Below are 19,741 nucleotides of genomic sequence, written 5' to 3'. Positions count from 1 at the left end.
TGTGGTGTTTTGAATACAACTGAGGGGGAAAAAAGAGCAAAAAAAAAACAAAAAAAAAAAAAACACCCAACTCTGTTAAGGACTGGAAAGAAGTTGCTAAAGTAAAACAATATAATTCATGATGAAGTGAAGACCATGTGGTCTTAAAATATAGCAAGAAGGATCCTAGAAATAAAATTTAGGTAGAAACAGGTTTCATATTACGTACAGATCACTAGGAAATGTGAGGTTACCGAGTAGAAGTTGTGCACAAAAATCTGTGTGTGCACTGAAAACTGGAGTTTTCAAAGAAAAAGGGAATGCTTTGCAGAGAAAGACAAATCTAGATAACATTAAAACATGGCCAACTGATCACCAGATCCTGGCTCACAGTTGAATGTAAATTTAGAAAAATTCATCTTGTTGAAACTGTGCAGTAGTACCACAGAATGCCAGAAGAAATCTTGGAAAGGAGGCGTTCTAGTCAGTTCCTGCTTATTTTTAAGCAGTGTAATCCACTTGAAAGGTGTGGACTTTAAAAATTCTTTTTTCTTTTAATCTTCTTAGGTAGAAAATTTTCTGTTTCTTTGGGTTTCAAAAAAAATAAGAAAAAAAAATAGAACAAATTATTTCCTTTCATCATGAACTGTTTGATTCCTTACAGTCCACCCAAGTTTTTCCAGCTTTCTACTGCTGAATTCAGCACAGGTGGTTTTTTTTCAGGTGTTAGACAACACTTTTGATGTTGCCTGTACCCTGATCTTTTTCTGGTGTGTGGTTGGGTTGCCAAAGTGCTGAAAACTTCTATTTGAATACCTTAAAGATGACAAACGAGGTCAAAATTATAATACAACAACACAACCAGTGCAGGAATGAGGCCGTATCTGATCTTGCTTCTGCTCTTCTGTGATGGGTCTGCATTTAATTCAAAGCATAACTAATTTATTTTTTTTTTATTTTTATTTTTGTGGCACACTTGTATTTTTATATTGCTTTTAAAAATCAAGGAAATGTTAAGAAGACTTGTTATTATCAAAAAAATCTCACAGAGGATCAGTATCCAAGGAATCAGAGTTTAGAAATCTGAGCTTACAGTGGAATTTGAAGGACATAAGGGTGTCTACAATAGATGTCGGGCTTGTGATGAGATTGTAGAAATTGAGGAGCAGAGAAGGAAACAAATAGGGTTCTCCTGTGACCAAAGTTATGAAAGAGAGAGGAGGAAGGGACACCACAAGGAGGTGGATAATCCTGGATAAGATTTCAAAGTTTTCAGAGTACACCCAAATTAAACTTCTGTGGTCCCTGACATTTTGCCTGTTACAAGCCAGCACAACATTCCATCCAATAAGTGTATGTTACAAATGCTTTAAACTGGACTACTTCACTAGAGTGTGCTCCTGAGTAATGAGCCAGTAAGGGGTGAGGAATTATGCAGCCTGGGAAGTGATTACAGTGGCATGGGAGACCGATGATGTACATCATCACCACCAGTACAGAAAGACTGGTGGATTAAATTAGAAGTGAAATTGCTGCTTTACTCTGAGGTGGCATTTCTGCAAAACAATAAAACCAAAATTTTTGGTACTAAGAACCATAAATATGCTTCCCCCTGCATGCCAAATCTCAAGTTAAATGTCAATATTGCTTTCAGACATTCAATTTTTAAAATGTCCTGGAGTGAATCATGTGTCATCTTACAGAAAGTCTTCCAGCCAGACCAAAGTAATTTTCCTCCTTATATGCAATATGGATAATGAGACACAACTGAAAGCAGGAAAAGAGCTTTCAATGGGAAATATAGGAAATACTTAAAAAAATATTTACAAACCAGAAGAGGAAGCATCAGGCCCATTATCCTAGTATTAAAGTACTAGTTCAGCAGTTTTCTGTTTATTTTCTAGTCATGAACATTGGTTTCTGGTTTTCTTCTTGCTAGCTATATGTACATCAAACCTCAGTTAAAACAAGAAAACAGACTCTGATTTTTTGGTTGTGTTGACTGTGTAACAAGTGTCCTCTTCTCAGCAGTTTAATGTGATATCACATTAGGTAGAAAAATGACCTATATAAGATTGTGTGGAAAATATGCCAGAATAAAGCTGAAAGGATTTATTTCCATTGCGCTAATTGAGAAGAAGTTAGGAAGGAGTAGTGGTCTTGTTATACAAATGATTTCCATTTATTTGGGTCTACTGATTATTAAACACTTCAGGCTTTACCTATGAGAAGACAAAAGTGGTATCAAAGTGATTTCCCCCACCCTATTAGCAGCAGGCAAAAGATCTAGATCTTAAATTAAGAATTCAGGTCTGAAACAAAAAAAAAATTCTGTATATTATTCCCATGGGTTTTTATGGGATTTTTTCTGTGTTTTTCTGTAACTTACTGGATTATCTAGTGCTCTTATTTTTGTTGTTTTTTGTTGGGGTTTTTTTGGGTTTTTTTTTTTTTTTCTTTAGAGCTCAATGTCCAAAAGAACAGTGCATTTAAAATTCAGCATTAAATGAATAAAGACCTGACATACTAGAAATCTGTAGTGGCATCACTCTTGGGTTTTTTCTGTTGGCCACATCTTCATTGTGAAATCCATCTGGGAGGAGTTTTTTTGTGGATTTTGAAACAGTCCAATGATCCCTGTAATACCACTTTGGGGCATCTCATATTTTTCCTGCTTCCATCTTGACCTGCTCTGCTCAATCCCTTCCTATTGCTCATTCCCAGTTGTATTCCTGCCTCTTTTTCCATGTTGGAAACCATTGCATTACACATGCACTAGACACTTCTTCATTTACTAACCTTTGATTGTTGCTTTTGCAAAGATTTTGCTAATAGTGGTTGTGAGGCATAGCTTTGGGGTTTTTTTAAATAAAGAAGTGGCATAAGACATTTCTGTTCAATTAAGTTATTCAAAGTTTATGTTTATGCAGGTAATTAAATAAGATCCTTGTGTGGTTTTCTTAAAGTGCTTTAGTTCAGCTGGGTCTGTCTTTACTCATGCCACACAGTATTTTCTAACATTTTGAATTCATTCCTTACTCTTATAGTTCAGTTGTATTTTTTTTAATTTCCTGTGATTTATAAGATAAAAAGTTTACTTACTGTACCTTCAGTGGAGGCAAAGAAGTAGAAATTAATAATCATTTATTGAAACATTTCACATTGTTATATTGTTCTTAGGTACCAATTCTTGGAGAGTTTGGGAAATATTTCCATAATCTAATGCTAAAAGACAGTTCAGAAAGTGAGGCAATTGGAATTTATCTTTGGAAAAGCCTCTCTCTGTCCATTGATTGACATGGAAATGTGCCTTCTTAAATAAGGAAATTAGTTATCAGAAGCCGAGCTGTAGAAAAATTGTTGCGCTTTGTTTTGAGCTCTTGTAAATTGTGCTATTCAGCTTGGGGAAAATTAGAGGAGGATTCTCATAACTGACCTGAAGTAAATTTCAAAATTCCCACCTCACTCTCTTCTCCAAGAGCTGAAGTAGTGCATAGTCCCCTTATGCTCTGAAATCTGCATTGCCTTTTATTTAGGGGTAGTCCTGCATGACTCCAAACAATGACCTTCTGTATTTTATCTGGGAAGAGCAAAGTCTGTGTCTCAGAGAACATATTGTCCCATGATATTTGCTGAAAGTTTATACATACCAAGGTTCTCTTTTATTCTCTTGGCATACATTTTTGTCAGTTTTATTCCTGGAGAGCAGCTCCTACATCATTATAACTTCTATTATAAATCTAAGGAAATGTCAATATTCCATCTGAAGGACAAAGCTAAATGCAGAAGTTGGGTTGTGCTTTACACACATGGTGCTCATCCTACAAAGGATGCAAAAGCAGCCATTTTTGTGTGTTTCAAAAAATAGCCCAAGCGTATAAAATAAGAGTTGAAAAGGAGATTTGTACCCAAAGGATTGTCCTTTCCTCTTCCCACATAAAGTTCATTCCCACTTTTTTCTGCTCATTATGAACACACAAATGGCATCCTGCAAAATCTTCTTGCATTGTTTTCTGAATGCCAGTCAGATAATACATGAAGAGCTCTTCGTATCAGGGATGGGACTGGAGGTGAAAATCAGACATGGCTAGAAGTGCCCTTGTGTGCTGCAGAATGGCATTTCAGAGCCAGATGACCTCACCAGAACCTGGAAGCACATTAAGTATCTTTAGGCAGCATCTCTCTCTAGGAACAGTGATTCTCTGGTTTTTTTTTTAAAGAACATGTTATATTGCTTGTAAAGAACTTCTAGTATTTCATTATTGTGATATAAAAAAGATGAGTAATTTTTCTTTAGGTCTGCAGGTATAAGCTGGAGCTAAAAAACTCCAACGGGTGCAGGTTTGGGTAAATAATTCATTATAAACTGCAATTTGCAATTGCTAAATCATCAAACAAACTATATAAAAATTTGAGAGTGGCAGGAAAATTACTGAGCCACTGAGGTGTTCATATATATTTATATATATTGCTTCAGCAGTGTTTTTTTTATTATTTTTTCTTATAAAAATCAGTGGTTTTGAGACAGTTGAAAATAATGGATATCCTGAACTTATTATATGGACTCTTGGAAGGCAAATCAGCACACATTTTGGGAGTTGAGTTTTTAAATCATAATGTCATGCAGTGTGTGATGGCTTTCAAGTTGTGTGGAGCTTATATTTACAGGTACAGGTAGGGCAGTAGGTAGGGCTTGTAGCTGTGCTAAGTTTTCATAAATCCTATAGCAATAATTAAGGCTGATCTGCTTTTGCATGCTAAACATTGTTCTGGGATTTCAGTTTGTTGAGAAACATTGGCTTCATAAGCAGTCATGTGTTTCTAATTCAGCAATTTTAATTACAGGAAATTTAATGATAATGAATAGTAACAAAATATAAAATATAAAGGAAAAAAAAAAAAAAGACAAAAGAGAACTTAGTTTCCATCCTAAGAAAAGATGCCTTTTGGTAATAAACTGATGGCTTTACATCGGAAAATTCATTTGTTGTACTTAGAGCATATATGCTAACTGTTAGCAAGGGTCTTTTATTTTATTTTTGCTTTCCTTTTTATTTTCTCTTTTGTTCTCTTTTTATAGCTACAAATATCTATTTAATAATTGGGAAAACATGATGGTAAGGCATGATCCTAAACAGGAAAGCAGCTGGTGCCTTAAGAGTTTGGTAATAGGATATCAGATTTTGTCACTGCTGTAAAATCAGTAATAAACTTATGCAAGGTTTTGGCCCTGCTGAGCAAGTTTTACCATTGATTTCAGTGTAGTCCACATTTCATTGCTGGGGTGTGATAAGTAATAGCCTGAGTCAGAGCCTGTGTCAAGCAGAGGAAAGCTGCCTCTTTGGCTTGCTGTGCCTGAAAGGTTTGTGGTCTCTGTGTCTGTATCACAGCGGGATCCAACCTATGCCACTTGTGCCTTTCCCAGCAGAGTATCTGATGATGGAACAAGCATAAAGGTATGTAGTCTTCTACATACCTTTGGGTTCCTTTCCTTTTGTTTTCCAAAAGTGATAGAAAAACTGTTTGAAGGAGTTGCTGATGATGCTGTGTCCTCTCTGCTTTAACATTTAATAAATAAGACTTGGTATCCCAGTTTTGTAGGACATCAAAGAATGAAAAAACTAAGAAAGAGATCTTCAGCAATTCACACCAAATTGAGCATAAAATGTAGGATAAATGTATGATAAAATGTAGGATCCTAGGCCTGGAGAACTGGCCAGTTAAAATACCAAATGATCCAATTAAAAATAAAAGACAAATTCATGCTATTGTTGGGGAACTGTGAAGGTCGTTAGTTCATAGTGATTCATTTGGCCAAGAGCAGCAGCAGCCTATATTAAAGAGATTTCATTCAAAATTATCTTTGATATAGAACATAATCAATTAACCATTGTGATCCTCATGTCAAATGTTGTAGCTGATGAATTAGCTTTACCTAACTCCATTGGTAGATTTGTTTATGGGCTGCATATTCTGGCAACATACATAGATTTAGAGCATTAATAAAAAAGTCAACTGCTAAGTAATGTAGCAGCTTGTCGGGTAGCCACTTTTTTGGAAATAGAAACATCAAATTTCAAAAATACTTTCAAAAGACTGCAAATCCCAAGCAGTGTCTGACAGTCACATTCTTAATTTTCTACACCTTTTTTAAAAATATCTATTGAATTAATTTTGAAATTGACTGGAACATCCTTTTAACTTCAGTGTAATTCTACTTCCAGTTTAAGAGATGCTTCTTCACAGCCCTTGTTTTGGAATGCTCAGTAGCAACTAAGAAACTTTAAATATGGTAAAATTTTGAAATCTATTTGTAGTCCAGAGTGTAGTTTGAAGAACAAATGAAAACCTAAAGGGCTTGATTTTTACACCTGAAACATCTTAGGTTTTAAAGAAATCTCAGTGCTTTCCTTTGAAACTTACAAAAAAATTTTATATTTTTAAACCCCATGGATCTAATCGGAATCTCACCCAATCATTTCTGTTTTCTCTATGCATACTTATAAGCAAAGATCAGGAGACTAAGATCATAAGAATTTCTGCCATCTTTCTTTTTAAGTTAGAACATCTTGATTTGTTTCCTTATTTTGTTCTTGGTGTCATGCCCTCAACTACTTGCTAAAAATTAACCAGAAAGATGGGAAGGCATGTTTGCAAGCTAATGAACTTTAGCCATTTTCATTTCTGATGTTCAAATACAGCACATTATGTTCATGATATGTGTACAAAACTAATGTGATACAGTACAGACGATGGAGACAGGCTCTTCTCAGTGATATTCAGTGAAAAGTTGATAAGCAATTCTATTTAAAGGCAATTTGAAAAAAAATGGCAGCTTTTTACCTGGGGTGATTAGCACTGCAGCAGGATGCTCAGAGATACTGTGGAGTGTCCATCCTTGGAGGTATTTAAAATCTGATGGACACAGCCCTGAGCAACCTGCTCTAATTGACCCTGCTCTGAGCTGACCTGGCTCAGACAATCTCCAGAGGTGCCTTCCTGCCTCAGTTTTCTGTCTGAATCTGTAATATGGTCTTGGCTAATGTAATAACTTCAAAAAACATAGGAGATTGTAAGCTAATAGTCTTACAGAAACACAAATCAACCAGATTCTGAAATTGTATAATTTGTACTTACATGATATAAGATATATAGATAATATGTACTTTGGGTAGTATTCAAAGCCAACCTTAAAACAGAACTTGGTATCTCTGTTCCTAAATTAAAAATCAAAGTATTTTTACTGTCATCATAAACAAGAGGATTCTGAAGAGTAAAACCATAGAAGTTGAAAAAAGCAGAAAAGTCACAATGTTAATACTGTGTTTAAAACCATGTCCTAGAGGCAGACATTAACCAGCTGAAAAGCACGTAAATTAGGATCTTTTTAAAATGCTGAGTTGTACAAATGATTCATAGAATTTATGTATGCTGACTTTCCACTTTCTTTTTTTTTTTTCTTCCATTTAAAGTGTGTTTTCCCCTTGAAGTTGCCCCAGTCTTTCAGGAGCTGTGCTCTGTCCCTGATTCTGGAAAGTTTGGTGTGCATTTATGTGGAGAGCTAAAGATTTCAGTGGGGTCAAGTGCAATATGATGATGTTGCTAACAGATTTATTTTCATACTGGGATGGCACTCAGAGCCTGAGCCTGGAGCCCCTCACTCTGTTAGGTACACTCAGCACAGAGCAGGAGGATTTCCTGCCCAAGGAGCTTCTCCTCAAGCACACAGTCAGGGTGAACTCCCCAACATCTTCCATGCTAATGACATTGGTATCCTCCACCTTCTCCCAGCTAAGGGGCATTTTGGGGTATATCTTTCCTTGGATTAATTATAGTTTTTTAGGGAGACTGTCCTTGAAGATAAAAGGTATGCAGAAGGGAGGAAAATTTATGACACATTTGGAGCGTTGGAATGAGCAGGTGGAGGAGTGTGTCTGATATCTAAGACTTGGGTTGTGTATTTGCATGCCAAAAATTGTTTTAAGAATTATTAATTGTTATGTACTTGCAGTAGTTGATAATGAAAAAATTCATCACTTCTAGTTTTTTTCTTTCCTTTTTTTTCTTTCTGAATTCATAGGCACTATATACCAACAGCTATGTGAGACACAGCTTCTAAAATGGTGCCCTTTTGCTGCATCATTAGCTAATGTCCTCATCAGAAACAAAGAAAAAGATCCCAAATTTATAAACAGTTCTTTTGCCTTTAAATTAGCATTGCATATTTGGTATGTGTTTGTTTACTTTGTTGTTTTTTTAAATTATAGTTTAAAGCAATAAGCCAAAGATTTGAATAGCATACATGGACATGTTTTAATATATTCATGAGTGATCAAAATACAGTACAGAAATCACATATGCTGCTCTGTTGCAACTTTCAAGGTTCAATCCATCATTCTGGAACCCAGGGGGCTGAGATTTGACATCTTGCCTAGAAACCACACTTCAGATTGGCTGGAACCATGCCATCTCATGTTCAGGTTAAAAGAGCAGCTGTAATTTGTCTGGGTAGCACTTTAACTATGCACAGCAAATTGTAAAACCCATTTTCAGTAATAAACTGGAAGATAAAATAGGTCCATTTGCTTCATTTCCTGATCCATACAAGATTTTCATCATTTTGATGCAATACCACTTGGAGTTTGATCTTACAATGATGTAGATTTCTGTAACAATCTTTCTCAGATTAGCAGTTTTATAGCCTATATACACTATGTAGAAGATTTCTCTTTTGGCATTTAGTGGAATTCTATTGTCCTTTGGAACTGAAAATATGAGAATAATTTCATAGTAGGAGTTAAGTTTATATGTGATTGCCACAATAAATAAACCCCAATTGTACTCTTTTGCAGTTGTAAATACCAGATGTGAAAATACTCTGTCCTGTTTTCTTTTTTCTCCCTTTCATGTCGTAGTGTGACTTGCTTGCAATGGAGTAACAAATGTAAGTATTCCTAGGAACATAGTGAGATGTTTATATATATATATATATATATATATATATATATAATACATAAAATTTTTCTTTATGGCTTTGGTTTGTAATTATTTTATTTTTCAACATTTAGTGTTTGCAAGTGTGACTTTTTCTGAGCAGCAAGAAGGGAAGGGAAGGGAGTTTTCTGTGCCATTTAGGACCACAAGAGAGCTCAACCCAGGATAGACTTTCCTTGGGGGATTTGCCAATGAGCCCAGCTGTGGGCAGCCTGACCAGAGGTGGCCCCTCTCACCTGCGCATGAAGGCTGTGTGTGGGTTTTGTTTCAGTTCTTTTTGGATGTTGCACAGTTTGAGTTCCAGCTCTTGATTTTGATAGAAGTCTGCAGAAGCTTTGTGTGCCCACAGACTGTAAGAAACAGCTTTAAATACCATTCTACTTCAGTAAACAAGTAATGGCTTGACCATTAAATAATTACCAATCCCCTCTGAATCCTTGGTACATTTACTTCACCAGTCTTCCTAGAAGTGTCAGATTGTTGGGTTTTCCTTTTCACAGAGCTATTTCTCCACCTGTATCTCTACTTGGACTTCTCTCTTTCAGCTCCACAGACCTCTCTCTTTTGGGGTGTGTTTTCAAGTCTTAGAATTTGCTAAAACAAAAGGAAAACCCTGTGCCCCACGTCTGAGCTGAGGAGGCCCATTCACAGACACATCTTTGGGTGCTGCCCATGCATCACCACGGTAGCACCAGGGAAGGCTCTTTCCCTTACCCTCCCCTCAGTACCACGGGGCTTTTTGGCACTGTTAGCAAGCTTGTCTCTGTTTTGTCATTGTTGTAGCTCAGCCTACCCAACTGAAAATACATTCCTGCAAGAGGTTTGCTTCCTTCAGCCCTTTGAAAATGCCTCTGGGTTAAGAATTTATGCAGTTACAGCGTACTTATATTAGGTACGTAATTTTCTGGGGTAGCCATGCCAGGGAAAATGAAATGTGTTTCTGTATATTGCATCTCCCCCTATCACAGCGAAGCAAGAGCAGGCTGCAGGATAGCATTGTGTGTCTTGGTGGCCACACAAGCACTCAGTATTCACTGGAGACTTGGAGGTACGACAGCTGCATATAAATATGCATAGTTGGAGAGATCGGTGCTTGTGCCTCGTTCTAGGGCTGATTGGCTGTGGTGCTGCCCCTGCAAATCAATGAGCGTTTCCCTCGTCTATCAGCTGCTCCCTTGCTTGGAAGCAGACAAAATGGTTAAAACACCAGCAGCCCACAGAGGGCTCCTGAGTGAGGGAGACTTGTTTGCTACAGCTCTCAAAACATTTCCCTGAATCTACAGTAGCTCTCAGTAGATGAATTTAGCACTCAGCAGATTAATTTAGTTCACAGTGTGCTGGATTTAGAAAGAAAAACTAATATAGATGAATACATTCTGTTCAGCCAGCATATTTTGTTTTGCAACAATACACATGTCTTATTTGAACTGCAATCTGGTTGGAAAGCATTTTGCGAATGGTGCATTGGTCATAAAAATGAGTCATGCTTGCTCATTTTTTAAAAAGCTCTCATCTACTGCAGATGGAGGAAAAAGGTATTGAGCAACTCACTGGAGAAAGTATTGGAATTTCAGCCATCTCTGATGAGCTCTGGGCAGTTTTTAAGGTAGACTTTCATACTGTGTTGCAAAAAAAAAGCAGCAGCTTTCCCTTTGTTACCTGCATATCTCAATATGTGATGTGCAGCACACTGCTCTTTGTGCTCATCTGCCTCGTGAGCAGGGTTTCCTTGGAAGGATCTACAGGCTGGAAGCTGAAGGTATCTCCAATGTCTGTTGGGAAGAACTTGAGTAGGATAATACCAAGATGAAAAATCCATTGTTTCATGGCTTCATTTTAACCTTTAGCTTTCTTCCTTAACCTGGAACATGTCACAAGCGGGACTAGATTGCTTATGGATGAAAACAGGGTGGCTACTTGCTTATGATAACAGTCATGTTTACTATTTCAGGAGCTAGGAAATTTAATAAAAAAGACAGAGATATAAATTAAAAATATTAAAAAATAAGCAAAAAAAAACCAAAACAAAAAAAAAAAAAACAAAAAAAAAAAAAAAAAAAAAAAAAAAAAAACAAAAAAAAACCACCAAAAAACCAGGAGCTGATGAGATCATTTGAACAATTTTATTTTAACATAAAATAGTAAAGGAAATGAAAAGAAAAATGCTGTAATATGACAAGCTGGCTTTTGAAAATATTATCCTCAATAAATTAGTATCTTATAGGAAAAACTATTTCCCAACATAGCTTACAGAACTTTTCTTGACAAAGTATTTCCACTACCAGCAGCAGAATGATGATTATAAAACATTCTTTCAGTCTTTCAACATTTTTAAAGGAAAAAAAACCCACATTAAAGAATGGATTGAAGAGCAAATAACTCCTCTCAATTGAGTTGGTGCTGTACAGTGCAGATCTAATTTACTTGGGAGGTTCTCTGCTGTTACCATGATGACTGCTTTATAGTAGTGATTCCCAATCCTATCTAAATGAGGACTTCTGAACCTTTTCGAGAGCACAAACCAAAGATCTTCCTCTTCATGATAGTGCCGTGGTTTTCTTTTACCAATAGATAAAAATGAAGTAAAACTTGGGAAGATCTTATGAGGTTTGTTTTGCCCACTTGTTTGTGTACTGCCTTGCATGTGCAGAGATATGCATATGTTTTCTTCTCTGTTTTTAAATCCTACAATATTTTTGGAGTTTATGTTGTGATATCTTACAGGCTCCCAGCAGCTTTTAGTCAGTATGTCGAGTGCTGCAAGGAAGACCACAGAAGGCTGGAGGCCTGGTTTCTCTGTTTGCCAGGAGCCTTGCCCACCAAACAACAAAGCATTCTGTGCCCAGTTGTTCTTCCTGCTAGATGGTAAATTCTGCTTTCAGTAAGAGACAGCAAAGCGGAAATCTCTCAGGCATGATGTAAGATTTTACCAGTTCTCCTGTGAGGAGGATGAGGCAGCGTGGTGCAGGACGTGCAGGCAGGCAGCGGTGACTCACCATGCCTTCTGCCTCTCTCTTCCAGGAGGAGTGGGAAGGTGTTAGGAGTAAATCCTCCTACTGTAAGAGGAGTGAGCAACCACTATGCCACATGGACCTCACTGGGAGCTGCAGGAAGGGGCTGGAGAGGGACTGGCACCACACTGCCCTGGTTTGTCCCTGGGTTTGCCCCTGCAGCCCTCAACCCCAGTGAGCAAAGCATGAAGATGTAGAAGACAGGAATTATTCTAAGGGGTGAGCAGCAATGTTTGGGACACAGGAAACAAGGAGAGGCTTCTGCTGACTGAGGTCCAGATTTTTCTTGGTGCTAGTTTAAAGTCACACAATCTTTTCTTATCCTTGACTCTGTTAAGGTGGTTTCGTAGATAAATAGGAATCAAGGAAAGTTAATGGTAAATCACAAAGATGCAACGGTACTTCTACAAGGACTTTGTGAGTGCTGCAAGGTTGAGTGCCTTAGACCCCTAGCTTGTGGAAATTAATTGGGGGGGGTGGGGGGGGCGGGGTAGTAGTTAGCTTTGCTTTAAGTAGTTTGAGATTTTTGCAAATAGACACAACTTCAGTGTCTTCTCTGCCACGGACAGCACCAGAGCATCCTGTGGCTGCAAATCTTTACCTTCCAAAACCCCCTTCATTCATCTCCTCCTTTCAAGGTTTTTTGTGTTCTTGGCAGCAGTTGCGGAGGAAATTAAAAGCTTTGCCTCCAGACTATCTTCAAACATGAAGGCCAGTTTCTGAAAATCCAGTTCTAAAATCTTCATTTTTTATTGTTTTCTGTGCTTCCCTGCCAAGATCTCTTTGCTGTGGCAAAATACTGCCATCTGTAAGATATATTAAACTAGATACATTTTAGTGTGTTGCTACTTGAGAATACTTATGGCCTTGTTATGGTTTAAGTTTGTGCCAGACTTCAGGGCACACAGGGCCTCATTTTAAATATTTCATTGGTTGGTTGGGTTTTTTTCTCTTTTGGTTCAGTGTGGTCCAGCTTAAAAGTTGCAGCTTGGGACACATCCATAAATTGGGCTAATTTAATCTAGATCTATTATATGTAACTAGACACTGTGGCTCTGATGTGCACATGGAAACAAGGGATAGCATATATTGGTAGAACTGATTTGTCTGTACATTATAAAAGTATAGCATGTCCCCAGCAGTCCAGCAGTGGTGCTCCTATATATTCTCATAAAGAATATTTCTTGTTATAGTATTTATAGAAGTTAATGGATCTCAAAACTTCCTCTTCATCATTACAGTAGTATTTATAATTTTATACAAAAACAGATTCATGATCATATTAAATTAGTTAGGAACACAGTTATTTCTTCCCTGGAGCACAACTGACCATTTTTTCCTATTCCTGTTATATAATTTTAAGCTGCTATTTTCAACATTCTTGATATTGCTTAGTAGGTTATAAATGATAATGTGAACTAGATAAGAGATGTTTCAGCTGTGCACAAACCATGCTTTGGTATGGTAACAGGACCAAACAACCAATATAGATGCAGCCTGAGTTGTTTAAAAGGACTCCTCATTGTCATTATTTTCATCTTACCTTGAGAAACTTAGAGAATAAATAACAGACTAAGGTTGACCAGCTCAATATGTGGGATGTGGAAAGTATTAGTATCAGAGAAACAGATACCCTGTTTATTAAAGTTACTGCTATTTGGAAAGAATATTTGGTTTGTTTTGAAGTTCATATAAGCTTGGATATAGATGTTTTACCGTTTTAGTCCTAGGAAACAGAAATTTTGTTGTATAAAAACATTTTATCTCCTGGAGTGCTATTGGTTCACTGGAAATCATCTTTTTTAATGATTTTGTCTGCATTAGGCACATGATTTACAAGCAATGTTTGCCTTCATCACCTTTTCCTCTTCATTCTCCTGTCTCTTCCCCTCACTTCAGCAGACTTACCTGTCTGATAGAGATAAAAATTTGTAATAACTCTATATCTGAGGAGTTGTACTGGCAAAGTCATAGCGGCTACCTCTGGCTGCTATCTCCATGTAGGCAGTATTTCTTCATGATATAGTGAAGCTATCTCATTTAAACAGACTCAGGTGCAGGGGGAAAATCCCAGTCTTCAGTAAATAAAGTAGGTATCACTGTCCTGAATACAGCAATGTTTAGAATTTTTTTTTTTTTGCTCCATATTTGATGAAAGTTTGACAAAGGGTGTTGAACAGTATGGTGTGATGAGACATATTTTCCTGAGGAATTAAGAAGAAATAAGATGGTACTGAAAACAGCATGGATTTTACAATTGCTTTGGAATTCTGTACACAAACCACACATAGCATGTTTCTTTCTTCTCCTCTTTATTCTGTTTGGGTTTTTTTTAGTTTTGTTTTTCTTTAACTGCATATATTTATAGCTATAGGAACATCAATTTTTGTATCAAAGACTAAAAAATGCTGCACACAGCAAAATACTACTGGCTAACCAGTTTCTGTCTAAAGGTGTACAGGGGGAGGAAAAGACATTCCATTTTTTGCTTTCAAGCCAGCCAAGATAGCTCATCTATGCACAGAACATTCCAGGGGCAGCAGGAGAAAATCTACGCACATGAGATTTGCTGAATCCTTATCACTCAGGAAGTGGGAGGAATGGTCTTTAGATTGGCATTCTAGCCTGAGTTATCAGAGACTTAGTTATCACAGATATCCTGATGTTAAGTAGCATAAGTAGTTTTCCTATGCCTCGGTTCCCCATCAGGTAAAAATAGGGATCTCTTACAGGGCTGTTGTGGGCATAAATACCTAAAGCTTGTTAAGTGCTTGGCTTATTCAGTGAGGAAGCTTGTCTAAGTACCTCAAAGCACAGTTTAGGCTGGAATGTGTATATGAGGTATCCATGCACCAGGGATTCATTAATATCTTGGGAAACAGAGGCCCAACGAACCTTAGAGGGTGGAAATATCAGCAGTGCACTGAACTGCTCTCGTGCAAGAACCAAGAGACACCTCTTGGTGGAAGGCAGTTCTTTGAGCTGTGGCTGGACATGACTGAAGTAGAAAAAAAATTGAATTGCTTGGTCCAAGGGGATGCCAGCGAATGAGAGAATACTCTTCTGAAATTCTGCACTGAGAGAGGAGGAACTGAAGGAGCAACACAAGCAAGTACTTTATAAGAGGGAATATTTCTAGAATGGATGCTTCTTTTTGGAAGTCAGATATATAGGAACAAAAAAATGGAAGAGAATCAGGCAACAGGATAGAACAACAGAAGGATTTTTCTTCTGGTAGACTATATAGCTCAAGACATAACTGGGGAGTTGGAAAAGAAAAGGAAGAATACGTTGGAGAAGAGGGAGAGAGTAACAGTAGCAGCTACTGAAACACTGATGTCAATTTATTGTATTTAACTAGTGAAACACTAATGTTGTGGATGAAGTTGTGCAGAGGAGGAGATCACAGAAGGATAAGAAATCAGAAGATTTATAGTTTGCAGCAAAAAAAAGAAAAAAAAAAACAAAAACATTTTGTGTGAGAAGATTTCTTTATTAGAATAGTCAGAAGAAGAAGAATTATTGAAACACTTCTCTCCAGCTGAAAAACCTCTGCAGGGAATCTGTTTTAGCAGAGGGAAGAAGGGTGCTCTAGAGATAAGAGAGCTCTTTCAAGGTTAAAGGCAGAGGTCACGGCGGTGCTGTAAATTCCACCAGCTCCATTTGTCTGCGCCAGGCCCCAGGAGGAGACCTCGGGCTGGCTGTGAGAGGGAGCCAGGCTGTCCATGGGCGACGGAGCCGCAGCTTGTTCCTCTGTCAGGGCAGTGCAAAGTGCATCCTGAGTAAGTGTTTGGCCATGGAGGCAACAGGTTCCTGATGCAAAAATAGTTATGGGTGGGGGATGTGTCTTGTGTGGAAAAATACTGAGAGATGAGGCAGTCAACAAAAGGGAAAGCAGCGGGAATGCTGAAGATGTACCGGGAAAGATGAGGTGGAATTTTTCTGAGAACAGATATCAAAATTTTAAGGTAGAGAATAATATTTAGGATAAAGTGTAAGTACAGAGAGTATGTGACTGGATTTGGAAGATGAAATTTTTGAGAATTGTCTTTGAGAATCTCAGGGACTAGAGGTCTTTTTCTTGTTTTTTGTTTTTCTTTGCTTTGCTAAGACCATTCACTTTCATAGGAAAAAAACAAAAGTACAGAGTGACATGTCATCCCATCTCACCTCCTGTATAATACTATATTTGGATAGATTTGCTAGATGAGGTTTTTGTTTAGTTTGTTCGAGGGGGTGAGCAGAAAACAGAATATAAATTTCTCCTGTTTAGTCACACTAGTGAAAAAATGAGCAATTTGGCATTTAGCTGCCAGGTCTATGTACTGTTCCTGTACAAACCTTGTTTAAGAAGGATTTAAGTAAATACAAATGAAGTACTGCAAACCTAAAACATCTGGAACATTTTAAAGATGAACTGAAACTTAATGTGATTATTTTCTATTGAGCTAATTATACCTATTATGAATTTTAAAAAATTCCACTTTGCAGCCATTGTTATGTAACTTGTGGCTTTTCTGTTCTTTGAAATTCAGCTTTCCATTCATGTGGTATATTGAAAAATGTTACAAGACAAATTACAAAGCTGAACTGAATCAACGCCAAAAATCTTAACCAAGTTACTCTACTAGATAAATTACTAATATAGTGCTTACTCTTCTGTGTTGGTTTGGGGTTTTTTGGTTGTTTTTTTGGGTTTTTTTTGTTTTGTTTTGGGTGGTTTTTTTTTTTGTTTTTTTTTTTGGGTTTTTTTTTTGGTTTGTTTTTTTGGTTTGTTTTTTTTTAATCAAAAAGAAATGCTAATGCAATAAACCAGGGCTGAGCAGGATTTTTTTTTTCTGGTGTATGGTTTAATGGAGTTGTTCTGCACCTATAGTGAGGTATTTAAGATCAGTTTGTGAGATACTATTCCAGTGTAGTATTTTGTATTCACCAGTCTGGAACAGGATAGTTTTGCTCCTGCTAGCATTTGGATGAGGGCTTTCTTCTCCATGGGAGAACATTCGGACCCTGGAGAAGCTGCAAGGAACAACAGGAAAGCAAAAATCTGCTGTTTGCCTACTGAAGGGAGATGAAGAGGGTGATTTCCAGAGGGGTTGCCTGGATGTAGATCTGCTCTGGGTGCCCCACAAAGTAGCTGCCACAGGAAGTGAGCTGCAGGGGATGCTGACTCAGTGGGAAGTGTGGATGTGCCTTCCAATCCTCCTCCCAGTGCAGTGGAGGTTTCCCTTCTCTCTTTTTCTGCTAAAATGGGTTCACAGTGCAATTCAACCCCTAGGAAATATATTAAAATCAATACTGGTTTAAATATTTCAGGATTAAAAAACGTTGTCCTTTCTTTTTACAGAAGTGCCTGAAACTACTACTAACAAAATGAAAACAGTTAGATAAGTTTTGTGTTGATAAACTGGTCATTGCTTGGGTACTGTTGTAGGCATCTGACTACAATTAGCAAAGACAATATTTGAGTCTAGTTTTATCCCTAATTTAAGAACTGAAGTGAGCTTGAAGCCTTACAAAGTAGAATAGATCTCACTGGGGAAAGCAAAATTTAGTTTTACCTCAAAATCAGTCATAGCTTGCAAAAAAAGTTGAAGAACTCAAATTCATTTAATAAAATATTTGACTGATTTTTCTGTATTATGCTTTTGAGACAACCATTCACAAAATATTTTTTTTAGAAATTTGAAAATCCATATGATGAAAATTCCTCTAAATAGTGAGTGGGTTTTATCACACAAAGAAAGAAAGAGAGAGAAAGAGAGAGTGTTTGGTTCCTCTCACACCTTACTATTCGCTTGAAATATATAAAATACCATGAACACCTTTTTTTGCCTACAAAATTATCCAGTCCAGGTTTACTAATACCTGAGGTACTGGTAGGTGACTTCTTCATGTTTTCTTTTTAATTAAATATGACTTCTCAGTCTTTTCAGATTGACCCTGTTCAGGTGGAAACATGTATTAAAAAAGGGGCATTTGTTAAACATTTAAATTCAACGACTGTCAGCATTTTTGATTACATTTAGAGGATTTGATTTTGTTAGATATTTTTGCATGCACTTATTACCATCTCCAGTATTATTAGCTTTTTCCTCCTGAAGTGTGTAAGTTTGTTGAGTAGAGTTACCAGTGTCCTAGGAGCACTGGGGGCACCCTGGGAACATTTGCTAGGTTCAACTGGCTGTATTCTAGGGAAGTGCTATGGCTAAAAAGTGGGAAAGCAAACATCTCGACCCATGATATATCATGCTATATCTGAATCCACCTTGAGAACAGGAAATTCCAAGCTGGAAAGCTGTGGGTAGCTGGCACAGGGGTTAAAACAGAGACATGCTGAAAGGCAGGAATTTGCAGCTCTCTCAAAGTTCACTGGACATATTTGTTATTTTGTTTGTAACCAGCCAAGTGTGTTGCTGGTGTTAGGTGTATGAAGCCCCTTGCAGTATTATACAAAAAAAAGGCCATAAAAACACTGTGCAATGAAGTCTGTGCTGTTCTGAAATGCCTTGATGTTACCACAAAGGTACTCAACTGAGATGCTTCCTGTTCCCACAACTTTTTTAAGCAGGCATCTAAACTGATAAATTTCATTTTCCATGGTTAGGTGGAGGATGTATAAAGCCATTTTTTAAAGGAAGAATTGAGTCCATAATAATAAAATAAGGTTGATTTTAATACTTCAAAAAGTTCTTATTTTAATTATCTAGTGTGCATTTCTGTGGTCTCTCTGTTCTTATTTATTTTCCCTTTTTCATATAAATGGGTGTGGAATGTTGGAAGAAGGAAGAAGTTCAGGTCTTACAAGGTGCATTCCAGGACTGTTTGTGCTGAGCTGATTTTAATGTCTACAGGACTAGGGTCAGAAAAGCCAGTTTAATTATGTACAAATATCCAAGAGCTATAGAAGAACTCCAGCTACTGATAAAAGTGACCCCAGCACTGACAAGTGTTGCAAAATGAAGATCCCCCAGAAACCCAGTTAATAGCATCTCTGTTCCTAACCCGCAACTTCGTAGAAGTCCTGATACTTCAGGCTAAAAAATTAACAATGTGAACCTGAAGTGAAAGTAATACTTTGAAAGTGGGGATGAAACAAACTCTTCCCTTTTCATCTTCCCCAATGATTTACAGGAAAACACAACCCCAGGCAACTTCCGAACTTCCATAATTGCATTGAATTCCTTCTTAATTGGGCTTTTCTCTTGCTTTTGAGTTCTTTCTTGAGTAATGTCTGCTTTATAATGATTTGTGTGCAGACAATAAATGTAGAGATTTAATAAGATGAAGGCTGTGGCTCCATATAAAGATATTTAATCCTTAACTCCCATTGAAATCAATACCTTTCCAATTCTCATTATGACTTAAAATTAATATGCATAAAATAGGATTATTATTAAATATTTCAGGGATGAAAAGAGAATAAAAATACTGTTCTCTTCTAAAGGGATTGTGAAAATTGTATCTTTAGAACTGCATAGTAATTGTTCCTGTAACTTGATGCTCTTTACATCATATGTGCTCAATTTGAAAATAAGAATTTGGTGACTGTGTCTGGAAACTAGAAGGGAAACTTTCTTCATTTCATCCTTGGACGTCATCACAAGTTAAAAAACATTGTCTTTAATCAGACTCTTCATGATGCCTGTTCCTCCAGAGCAGATGGGGATAACAGTTTGTTTGTGATTCACTAGAAGGTAAAGAATTGAAACTATTTTCTCTAAGCAAAGCAGAGATAAAATGACTAAGGAGGAGTG

The 19,741-nt window shown here is 37.2% G+C and overlaps 1 protein-coding gene across 7 annotated transcripts in view; it reads left to right on the top strand.

The window, feature by feature from the left end:
• LOC121341351 overlaps window positions 1-19,741 on the top strand; it is a 227,271-nt gene that overhangs the window by 141,151 nt on the left and 66,379 nt on the right. For 2 of the 7 annotated variants that reach the window (XR_005953416.1, XM_041414795.1), the window contains exon 3: window positions 5,370-5,435. The exons of the other annotated variants lie outside the window; for them this stretch is intronic. Coding sequence is in view for 1 of the 2 variants with exons in the window: in XM_041414795.1 (XP_041270729.1) it covers window positions 5,370-5,435 (66 nt within the window). In the remaining variant the exon portion in view is untranslated. The remainder of the gene's footprint in view (window positions 1-5,369; window positions 5,436-19,741) is intronic. 7 annotated transcript variants of the gene reach the window in all.

Source organism: Onychostruthus taczanowskii, unplaced genomic scaffold (genome assembly GCF_017590055.1).
Source record: "Onychostruthus taczanowskii isolate IOZ18803 unplaced genomic scaffold, ASM1759005v1 scaffold47, whole genome shotgun sequence".
In the NCBI taxonomy this organism is placed as follows: Eukaryota; Metazoa; Chordata; class Aves; order Passeriformes; family Passeridae; genus Onychostruthus; species Onychostruthus taczanowskii.
The sequence above is the reverse complement of the archived record's forward strand: the minus strand, read 5'-3'. Positions and strand labels throughout refer to the sequence as shown.